Raw genomic sequence first — 12,568 nt, 5'->3', positions numbered from 1 at the left:
GCAAAGACTTGGAATCAACCCAAACGTCCATCAGTGACAGACTGGATTAAGAAACTGTGGCACATATACACCATGGAATACTATGCAGCCATAAAAAAGGATGAGTTCGTGTCCTTTGTAGGGATATGGATACAGGTGAGAAACCATCGTTCTGAGCAAACTATCGCAAGAACAGAAAACCAAATACCACATGTTCTCACTCATAGGTAGGAACTGAACAATGAGATCACTTGGACACAGGAAGGGGAACATCACATACCAGGTCCTATTGTGGGGAGCGGGGAGTGGGGAGGGATAGCATTAGGAGATATACCTAATGTAAATGACTAGTTAATGGGTGCAGCACACCAACATGGCACATGTACACATATGTAACAAACCTGCACGTTGTGCACATGTACCCTAGAACTTAAAGTATAAAAAAAGAAAAAAAGGTTAGCAGATATGAACAAAAAAGAAAGTAGAAGTAGCAATATTAAAACATAAAACTGGGGGGAGAACCTCAAAATTCAGGTCTTTTAGGTAGAAGGTGATTTTATGATGAAACATCTGACTGTCATGAATGTTTATATAGGAAATCATATACCATCAAGTATGTTTTTAAAAATTCTATCAATTATCAATACAATGTTGGGGAGTATATTTTATATAATTAAAAAATAGATAAAATACAAATGCATTAATCTATGACAAAGCCAAGTAAAAAAAATTAAAAGCATGTGATATTTGAACAACGATTTTTAAAAATTAAATTGTCATACATCAAGCTCTGAACACCAAAAGCTGAATATGTAACCTCATTTTCCAAGTTCAATAAACCATTTATATAGATATATCATATTGTAGTAGAAATTAGAAATGTTACAAACTACATTTTTGCCACAGAACAATTAAACTAGAATAACAAAAGTTTAAATAGAAATATTCCAATTGCTTGTTAATTGAAGAAATATCATCAAAAATAACAATTTAATCAAAGAAAAGTAAAAAGCATAACAATATTAATTTAAAAACGCTACATGTCAAAATGCATAGGATGCAACAAAAATTTCAGCAAGGTAAACTTGGGGAAATTTGGTATAAATAATCCTCAAATGTCAGTCATGTACCTGTCAAAAGGAGGAGGGATTTATAAAAAGCTGTAATGTTTGTAATAATCAACCATAAGTCTTCTCTGATAGATCATGTCTTCTGGGCACTTCGCCCATTCTTCATGACTAAAGTTTACTGAGAACAGTTTTGATCATTACTCTGCTACCTTGGAATATACATCTGGACTGGGAACCCAAACTCACTTAAGCCATGTTTGTGCTATGCTCTGCATAGACATGAAAGCAAAACAGGTTGAAACTGCAGCCCACTGCTCATTATTCTGAACAAATATTCCCAAAGTCACTTTAGTCATTGGCATGTATCATAAGTTTCAGTTCATTCCACATTTTTTCGGATTTTCTGAACTATTCCTAAAAATACGTATGTGCCACATTTATAGTTCTCCTTGTTTACTGCACCTCTCACATGCAGCAACCCTGGTTTTGAATTTGCAGAATAAATTCTGTCCTTGCACTTCCACGAGCAGGATGCTCATGGATTCCTCCCCATAGACAGTTGGCTTCTTTTCCATCCATAGAGGTTTACATAGCTTTAGCTTCAATAAATAAATGGGAAATTTGTAAAAATATAGAAAATCTAAACAACATTATCAACCAACTTGATCTAATTGCCATTTATTGATTACTACACCCAAACACAATGGAAAGTAAATTCTTCCTACATGCACACAGAATATTCTCCAATGTCATTTGTATTCTAGTTGTTAAAATAAGTCTCAATAAATTTAAAAGAACTCAAATTGGTGAGGCACGGTGGCTCACGCTTGTAATCCCAGCACTTTGGAAGGCAGAAGTGGGCAGATCACCTGAGATCGGGAGTTTACGACCAGCCTTACCAACATGGAGAAACCCCATCTCTACTGAAAATACAAAATTAGCCCAGTGTAATGGCGCATGCCTGTAATCCCAGCTACTCAGGGGGCTGAGGCAGGAGAATCACTGAACCTGGGAGTCAGAGTTTGTGGTGAGCCAAGATCATGCCATTGCATTCCAGCCTGGGCAACAAGAGCAAAACACCGTCTCAGAAGGAAAAAAAAACAAAAAACAAAACTCAAATTATACAAACTTACATTCTCCCATTACAATAAAATTAGAAATCAGTAACAGAAAGATATCTGAAAAATCCCCAAGTATTTAGCAATTAAATAACCTACTTCTAAATATTCCATGGGTCAAGAAATAATCAAAAGGATAATTACAAAGTATTTTGAACTGAAAGAAAATGTCAACTCAACGTATCAAAATGTGAGGATGCAGCTGAAGCAATACTTAAGGGAAAATTTACAGCACCAAACACCTATAATTAGGAAAGAAGAAAGTTCTCAAATCAAATGACCTCAGCTTCCACCACAGGACTGGAAGAGGAGTAAACTGAACCAAAGGTAAGCATAATGAAGGAAATAAATAACAATAGAAATTAACAATTAAAATTAATAGAAATTAAATGGAACAGAGAAAAAGAACTGGGAAAAATCAGGGGAAGAGTAATAAAACTGATAAATCCCTAGGCAGACTGATCAGGAAAAAAAGGAGGAGACACAAAATTACCAGGAATTGAGGTAACATCACTATAGATCTGATAGGTATTAAAAGGATAACATGGAACATTATTAACATTTTTATGCCAATAAATTCAACAACTCAGATAAAATTACCAATTCCTTTAAAGACAGTAACTATCAAAGCTTACTCAATGATAAATAAGTCACATGAATACCCCTATACTTATTAAAGAAATTGAATTTATAGTTTAAACCTTCCCACAAAGAAAACTCCAGACCTAGTTGGTATCACTGTTGAATTCCTAACATTTTATGAAGAAATCCTACTAATTTTACACAAACTGTTTTAGACAATTGAAGAGCACAGAGGAGATTCGCATTATCCAAATACTAAAACCAGAGAGTAACATAACAAGGAAAAAAAGTCACAAACCAATATCCCTTAGGAATGTAGATGCAAAAATTCTAAAACAAAATTTTGGCAAATCAAGTTTGACAGTATATAAAGATAAGGCAATAACAGGATGTGGGGCCTTTGGGGATGTGATCAGATAATGACGGTGGAACCCTCATGAATGGGATTATTGCCCTTATTAAATAGACCCAAGAAAGCTCTTCATCCCTTCCGCTATGTGAGATCACAGTGAGAAGGCACTATCTACGAACCAGGAAACAAACCATCCCGAGACACGGAGTCGGCTGGTGCCCTGACCTTGGAGTTTCCAAACTTGAGAACTCTAAAGAATAAATTTCTGTTATTTATGTCTATGGCATTTTGTTATAGTAGCCCGAATAGACTACGATCTTAAAGATGCAAAGGCAATACAATGGAGAAATGACAGTGTTTTCGACAAATGCTAAAGGAAAACTGGATGTTCAAAAGCAAAAAATTTAAAAATTCATCTCAACACATATCTCACATTTCATGCAAAGTTTATTTCAAACTGGATAACATACCTAAATTCAAAATATAATATAAAACTTCCAGAACACATAGGAGAAAAGCTGTGGGACCTTAAATTTGGTGATGAGTTTTTAGATATAACACCAAAAGCATGATTCACATGAGAAGAAACTAATAGGACTTATTGAAATTAAAACCTTTTGCTCTAAGAAATACACTGTTGAAAGAATGAAAAGACATGCCAAAGACTGAAAGAATGGAAACCTGCCTGAAGACTGTGGGAAAAGAGTAGATCCTCTGAACACACCCTCACCTCTCACTTCCTTTCCTCACCACTAGCTGCTGTTTCTCCCCTGTACTCCTTTGGGAGATGAGTGAATGGGAAGGGGCAGTTCTTACTTGGCTGGATAAACCCCCACTCTCCAGGCCTGTCAGATGATTCAAACTCACCATCCTGAGGCTCTTGAGCTGAACCGCAACTCCCCTGGCCCAAGACAGATGTATTTGCACTCCAGGTAGCCACTTAGGGATAAACTAGCTGTTCACTTCAAGCTTCTTTCTGACAAGATCCCTTCATTTCTATAGCTGGCCCTATTAAACAGGACCAAGAGCACCTCAAATTACCCTGCTGCATGCTCATTCTCTCTTGTTTTCTCTACTGTATAGTCCCCTTTTGATAGAAAACAAAGATACATCTCTGTTTTAAAAATCCTGGGAGTGCTATAAATAATGCAGCTGCACTCTCCAATATCAAAGAAGTCTGAAAGCCCTCCTCTAGTTCTCTGGGTTTCCTTGTTTAGAGTCAGACCCCAGTCTACCATCCTGGTCAAGGTTCAGGCAACAATCCTTGTTGTTCCCCAAAGACAGGGAATATTTCAAAGCTCACCAAGAGTACTCCCTTGAAGCTCCTCTCACTAGCAATGGCTCTCCCCAAATGGAGAGCAATGGCTCTCTCCAAAAAAACCTACCTTACTAACCTCTTCAAATCTCTCCTAGCCCTTCTTATACCTTTTATTTTGTTAAGTGACCCATGAACCAATAAATAGGTCCTATTTTACTTTCTTTGTAAATTCTTTATGAGGGAGAGAGAGATTGACTCTCATTGACTCTGGTATCTTGATATCTCACCTATTGGAGCCTCAGTCAAAAATAAGGCAGCTTGATAGCACCCTCCAGAAAGGCTACAATGAAAAAGACAGAAGCGTCCAATGTTGGAGTGGACGACAGGGCAATTAAAACTCTCATACTCTTCCATAGGAGTTTAAAATGATACAACCTCTAAAAAACTATCTGGTGAGATTCGCTAAAGCTGAATTATGTATATCCTATGATCCGGCAATTCCACTGCTAGGTTAACACCCTGAGAGAAATGTGTGTGTGTGTGCATGTGTGTGTGTGTACATATACACAAGTAGTACTACTACAAACAGCTGTTGGTGAATATATATATATATACACTCACCAAAGTATACTACTTATATTTGCCAAAAACTAGTTGTGGGGGGCGGGGTGGGAAGGACCAAATCCACAGTAAAATGGATACATAATTTATGGCTCATCCATGCAATGGCACACTATCCAGAAACGAGAATAAACAAAGGGCAACTACTCACAATAAAAGGATCGGTCTCATGACACAACACTGAATTTTGAAAAACAAATGCAAAAAATTCTATTCTGCATAATTGTACCTATATAAAATTTTTAAATAGACAAAACAACCCCAATTATTCTATTTAGAATATGGGATACTTAGCACCTTTTTTTCCAAGTAATGGCCCTAGTGACAATTCAGAACGATAAAAGAGATCACCTTTAACATATTGCTATAAAAAGACATAAAAATCAAATATTATTGCCTGGAGATAGCTTCATCTTTGACATATTACCTTATACAGCTAAGTTTATTTTCTTAAATTGATATCATTTTGCTTTTATTACTGAAAAACAAGTTACCTTGAGAAAAAGTTAAGTTTCATATTATGAATTATAGCTCAAAGTATACAATTATCATTATGAGCCACAAGAGGGCAGCAGTTCCAAGGAATGGAGTTATGAATAGGAAATGAAATTACAGAAGAGCAATATAAATTATTGAGTTTGTGAACCACAGATTTTTTAACAGAACTTAAAAATTATTATTCCAAGGCTTTTAATATAGAATTTTAGGACTAGAAAAAACCCGAAAGACGTCTCTTTTATATAAGAAACTTCACATATTTCATTTTCCTCCATATATAAATCATATGTGGACTTATATAAAATATATCTGTTTTACTTTAGTATGAAAATTCTGTATAAAATCATTTGCCATAGAACAATAGCTCACATATGTATAGGTCCTTGAACTTTTTAAAATACTTTCACAAATGTAGTATTTCATCCTTTTTACTCTATTAAGCCCTCTGAAGTAGACATGCCAAAAATTATTAATTCCCTTTTATAGATGAAGAAATTGAGGTTTGGGAGAAGTGAGTAACTTGTTCTAATTAACACCACTAATAATTAGAAAAGGCAGAAGCTCATTCAACATATTTCCTATTATTTTGCACAGTTGTCTGTTAACCACACAAGTATCCTTTAGTCACATATGAATTTAGAATATTATTTTAATAGAGCTCTGCTCTAACAGAATGTTAGTTTTAAACTTGTCAATAAGACCTTTCATAGATACCTGGCTAATGATGTTCTCTATTGAACTACTGACACTTAATAATCTTTGTTATTTTCTAATAGAAAAAATGGAAGTAGAAGTGAAGTTTAAAGTAAAATAAGCAGTATTTTCAGAGGATGATGATTAGGATAAAAGGGAAAGCAGACACACAATTCTAGGGAACAGGCTTAACAGTTACCTCAAAAACTACCATAGTAGTTGTAAATGTTTACCATAAGCTGTAAATATTCCTAAAGCCACTCAATTTTTATGTTACCAGGAAAATGAATTTATTAATATTGTTTATTAGCCCTAATGTTTAATTATATTATTTTCAGTAAATAGAATATTATAGCTATAAAAACAGACTCAATATCTGATGCTTAAAAATGTATCCAATTAGAAAGGAAACTGCAACTTCAGGAACAGAACATATAACATCTACAAAAAGAAAAATAGTATGCAATGAAACAAACGAATGGAAGAAAATTTGCTTAGTGTTATAAATAATCAGAGAGAAGTCAAAAACTTATTTCCTTGGACTAAAATATCCCATTCAACTACAAAAGTCAATTGAGGCTACTTCTAGGTTTTAAATTTTTCCATGTCTTCATAAGAGTCTAATTTCTCCACTCTCAGATATCTGGTGTATTACATAACTCTTCTGCTTCAGTTATTTCCACCTTACCAGGTACCGCTGGCAAAGCAGAAGCTAGAGATAGTTGCATTAGTACAACCCTGGGTTTCTTCCTTTTATTCATTCATTCATTCATTTTACAAACATTTGTTGGGCATACAAGCTAAGCACAGTAAAAGACAGCTCATCAAAAAATAAATGAATTATTCCCTCATGGCATAAATAAATGTTAAACAAAAGATGTATTATTACTAAAGAAATAACTGAGACTGAAAAAAAGACGTAGTATTACCAACTGTGGTGATATAAATGAAAAGTTTCAGGTGCAATGAAGACCATAAAATGACAAAACGATATCCAACTTATGTTGTCATTCACAAAAACCTTTAAGGAGGTGACATTTAACCTGAGATCCAAAGGTGGGCAATGGAGAAACACTTCCAAGAAGGGGAATGGTGTATCTACTGCCTGAGTAAAGAGTGCCTGGCTTATTCAAATAATTGAAACTTTTAATTTATCCACGACTAGCACATACACTGTAGAAGAAATAAGGTATAAAAGTCAAGGTGTAGAGAATATACATTTATATAGTATTATTAATAAGGGGGAATTTTTAAAATATTGCCAAGCCCCTTCTCTAAAGAGCAAAATCAGACAGGATACTGGATTGAGGGATTAAAGAACAACTCAACTTTGAGTTCACAAATTCCCAAACCACAAGAAAACCAGATTACACAGTACTTTCTCTCTTTATCTCACATGAATGAGGACCAAATGAAATAATATACTAAAACTGCATAATTCACAAAGCAGTATGTACATTTTAATTGTTAATATAAAAGCATTTCTAATTTCATTTCAGCCTTAATTCTTATTCCAAATATAAAGTGGTATTCATCTTTCAAAATTCTCTAGTGCAAATCTCCAAGACATCTCCCTAAAATAATAACCTTCCTTTTGTCTGCAGTAAATCTATTTTTCCTATTAATGAAAAATTTAAAAATATTTTTTGCAAAGCCTTGTCAAACTTACATTCTAATGCATTATAAAGAAATTCAAAATCTTCATTTGTTTTAGGATTATGCCTCCGGTGATAGTCCAATTTTATCCATTCTTCTTTTTCTCTTATCTTCCTTAGTTCTTGCTGTGTTTCCCATTCCAACCTTAAGCTTTTCTGTCTTCTTAAATCCTCTACGAAGATTTTAGCATGCCATTGCCTGTAGTAAGTCTGTATCACTATCACCTATAGTTAAAAGGAAATAGAAAGTGTCTATCATCAACTTTTTGATCAGATATTAAAGGCAATGATGATTATTTAAATTCCAATTCCATAAGAAAATACTGAGTCTAGTTTTAGCCCTAGACTAAATAGATATTTTCACAAACACTAACATAAAAAACATGTATAATGCATGTCACTGGTATTTGACTTTGAATTCTCCCAAATACACTTTCACAGAAAGATGTTTGTACAGTCCTTAACAGAATAGACTCTGGAGTAAAACTTAGTTTGAATCTTCCTTCTGCTACTCACTAGTTGTTTGATTTTGGATAAGTTACTTGCCATCTCTATGCTTTAGTACCCTCATGTGTAAAACAGTGATAGTAAGAGTATACATATAAAGTGCTTAACCCAAGCCTGATACATCATGAGTCCTCAATACTATTATTGTTATAAATATTAATTATCTCCATCTTATCTTAAATGCCACTAGCTTAGGCTCATGGTTATAACAAAACTGTATTTCCTAAATGCACATTAGGTAGGTATGTGTTGAAACCATCAAAGGCAGGTCAGATAAAATGGAGACTGAAGCAAACAAATATTTATTAAATTGTATCAAACATGAATATGTTTGGAAGTACACCATAGTACTAAACCCTCAAAAAGTCTATGATATAGCTGAGAGAGTTTATCATTTTTTTCTGAGAGTTTATAATTTTATTAAACTCATAAATAAAAATAAAATGTGAAGAGGTCAGATGATAGAGCCTATGCTGATGCATCCCTTACTCTCATCCTAATGCCTAATAATTATAGAAAAACTATGTAAAGCAGATATCAACAAAGATACTGGATCAATCTGAAGGGGTCCCCCAAAAGAAGAGAAACTTTGAAGAATCCCTTCAACAAAAGAGGCTGGTAGAATTAATTGAAGAAAGAGTCTGTAACCTAATCATGCACTGGAGAAGCAAGTCAGAAAATACAAAAGGGGCTCTAGGACTGCTCTAAGCCCAAAACTGATGGATGGTCTGAGCAGAATGGCCACTAACCAGGTGACTGTTTAAAAAATGCAAAAAGGATAAGTTCCTGTAAAAGAGTTAGGCAAGGAGCAACAGAGATATTCGTCCCTAGGCAAGAGTGGTGAGTGTCCCAGGTGATACCCAGAATGGAAAAAAAAAAAAAAAGCCCCCATCTGGAAAACTAGCTTTCTCCCATAATCAAGCTTTACATGTCCCCTAAAATCATGGGGTCAGACTGGGTGAACCGATATGCTATTGGCACACTGGACATTAAGAATCTCAAACACATCAGCAGCATCTAGAAAATTATTAGAAATGCAAATTTTCAGGCCCCACCCCAGAGCTATTGATCAGAAACTCCTGGGGCAGCACAGGATTCTATATATTCATGAGCCCTCCAGATGATGCTTATAATAAAGTTTTAGAACTACTAGAGTAAATCAAAACAAAAGAAAATACAAGAGCAGACTAAATATAGTTAATATTTTCACAGAGAAAGGAAAGGCTATCAGTATAAAATAATATAATGAGCCAAGAAAAAAGACTGGCAAAATTTTTATTTTTGAAATTTAAAAAATTAATAGAATACGGATTAGCCTGAGTGCTACTGAACTTGTTAAACTTATCTAAAACACCAAAACACATTTGTTTAAACACAGAAGTTTTTTCCCTTTCACGTGACAATCCACAGATCAGCACAGCAGTTTAGGGCTGGTAGGAAAGCTCTGTCATATTTAACAATTGGTTCCTACTTATATGTCCCAGATGGCTGGTCCACTTACCAGCTTCCAATCAGTAAACAGAGGGAAAAGGAGCAAAGAGCATTTTAAGAATGATAACTGTAAGTGGCTCACATTGTCCCTCACATCTCACTGTCCAGGTCTTAGTTATATGGCCTCACTGATATACAAGGGAGGTGATGAAATGTGGTCATCAGTGGAGCAGCCACATGCTCAGATAAAGCTCTACTACAATAGGAGAAGGGAAAAATGGGTATTGACAGAGAACTAGTAGTTTCTTGTAAGCTGATCTGCAGAATGTGCAGAACATAAGAATAATAAGTAGGCAAGAAAATTAGGTGAGAAAATCTTTTAGCATGCAGGACAAAGGTTCATAAAAATTTAAATGAATGAATGAAAAATAAGAGACATGAAAGATAAATCCCAGCATTCCAAAATGTTTCTTTTTTTTTTTTAATTTTTTTTTTTTTTTTTTTTTTTCTTTTTAGGCAAAGTCTCACTCTCACCCAGGCTGGAGTACAGTGGCGTGATCTCAGCTCACTGCAGCCTCCGCCTCCTGGGTTCAAGTGATTCTCATGTTTCCCCTCCTGAGCAGTTGGGACCACAGGCACGTGCCACTATGCCTGGCTAATTCTTCTATTTTTAGTAGAGACAGGGTTTCACCATGTTGCCGAGCTTGGTCTCCAACTTCTGGCCTCAAGTGATCTGCCTACCTCAGCCTCCCAAAGTACTGGGATTACAAGCCTGAGTCTCGGCATCTGGCCTCATTCAAAAATATTTCTAAGTTCCAGACAAAATGAGGAAAGTTGATTACAGAAATTCATAAAAACATAATAGAGGAATATTTCCCACAGCAAGACATGGACTCTCAGACAGGGTCCATCATCAAGTCTCAAGCATATTACAATAAGTTTGCCAAATACCAAGGATAAAGTGAAAATCCTGACAGCTTCTAGAAAGAGGAAACAATGAAAGGAGGGGGCAGGAAATGAAGAAAAGCCTAATAAGGTTCTTGACTTATTCATGGAAACAATATATAGCCTGATTATATATGCACTTGATATAAAAAATTTAGTTATGTTAAAAAATATGTATGAGTAACTGTCAGAGGCGTGTGAACCAGAGCAACTCCATCTTGAATAGGAGCTGGGTAAAATGAGGCTGAAACTTACTGGGCTGCATTCCAGACTGCTAGGCATTGTAAGCCACAGGATGAGATAAGAGGTCAGTACAAGATACAGGTCATAAAGACCTTGCTAATAAAACAGGTTGCAGTAAAGAAGCTGGCTAAATCCCACCAAAACCAACATGGCGACGAGAGTGACCTCCTGTCATCCTCACTACTACACTCCCACCAGCGCCAAGATGGTTTACAACTGCCATGGCAACATCAGGAAGTTACCCTATATGGTCTAAAAACGGGAGGCATGAATAATTCACTCCTTGTTTAGCATATCATGAAGAAATAACCATAAAAATGGGCAACCGGCACTGGGCAACCCTCAGGTCTGCTCTATCTGTGGAGTAGCCATTCTTTTGTTCCTTTACTTTCTTAATAAACTTGCTTTTACTTTATTCTACAGACTTGCCCTGAATTAGTTCTTGTGGGAGATCCAAGAACCCTATCTTGGGATCTAGATCGGGACCCCTTTTTTGTAACATAACCACTAGAAAAAATAAAATACTTATTTCTGAACTACAAAAGAACAAAAAAAGAAACATTTAATCAAACCAACAAAAAGAAAAGGCTAAAAAAGCATAAACAAATAAGAATAATTAGTAAATAAAACAAAATGAAATAGCAAGAATGAGCCCAAAAATATCAGTAGTCACACATAACATCTTTCTTGAAACAAGAAAGATTTAAAATAGTAAATAGTGAACTCAAAACCTGTTAAAAAAATAAACATGACCCAAGTAGAAAGGAATCAAAGTTAAAAGAACTTATTTAATGGAAATGTACTCCCTATATCAGCTTTTAACAAATCCCTCTGTTTACAGGTCACACCTCACTTCCACCTCCCACAGAACCTCCAATTCACCTTGCAAGACTCTATGGGGCAAATCTATTTGGTTCTTGATGCCATCCTCGTTGGCAGGCATTTAGATTTTCACTCCCTCTGTTCTGGTAAGTCAAGTTAACACTTCTCAATCTGCTTTAAAACTTAAAAAAAAAAACCACAACTGACATTTACTCTTCTTACGTATTCTTTGTCCTTGTATATTTATACTTTTATTCTTTCAATATCATTTTTTGGAGTATGGAAAATGACAGCAATTTCCATTTTCTTACCTAATATCCATTCTCCTCTACTTTCTCTTACTAAGAAGATCTCAATCTCATTGAGGAGCAATGATATGCTACTTTAAAAATTCATTTATCACACACTTTTGCAGTAGGGATGGTCACATGACATAATTCAAGTCAGTGGGATGCAAGTAGAAGTCACTGGGTGGGGCTTTCTGGGGAAATCCTTGAAGGTGGCATTCATGGAACATGCTGCCTTGACTTTTCCCTTCTTCTCACATGGAATGCAGGCATGATGAAAATTAGTCAACCATTTTATCTTCATACAGTAACAAGCTCATGATGAGCTTAATGGAGTAGAAAGATGAAAGCAGTTTATGATTCTGATAACATCATAGTCACCACCCATGCCCAGTATAGTAAGAAAGTAAAATTTAATTTAGACTGAGAAAGTAAAAAATTGTCAGGCTGGAATAACAGGCACTAATAAGGTCAGCTACAAAATTAACAAAAACAATATTTCTCCCA

The 12,568-nt window shown here is 35.3% G+C and overlaps 1 protein-coding gene across 5 annotated transcripts in view; it reads right to left on the bottom strand.

Annotated features, from left to right (window-relative positions):
- The window catches only part of IQUB (IQ motif and ubiquitin domain containing), an 80,510-nt gene that overhangs the window by 37,181 nt on the left and 30,761 nt on the right, over positions 1-12,568 (bottom strand). For all 5 annotated transcript variants that reach the window (XM_003896524.5, XM_009203795.4, XM_009203792.4 and 2 more), the window contains one exon: positions 7,841-8,051. In XM_003896524.5, the coding sequence (XP_003896573.2) occupies positions 7,841-8,051 (211 nt within the window). The remainder of the gene's footprint in view (positions 1-7,840; positions 8,052-12,568) is intronic.

Source organism: Papio anubis, chromosome 4 (genome assembly GCF_008728515.1).
Source record: "Papio anubis isolate 15944 chromosome 4, Panubis1.0, whole genome shotgun sequence".
NCBI lineage: Eukaryota > Metazoa > Chordata > Mammalia > Primates > Cercopithecidae > Papio > Papio anubis.
Note: the sequence above shows the minus strand (reverse complement) of the source record. Positions and strands in the feature narration are given on the sequence as shown.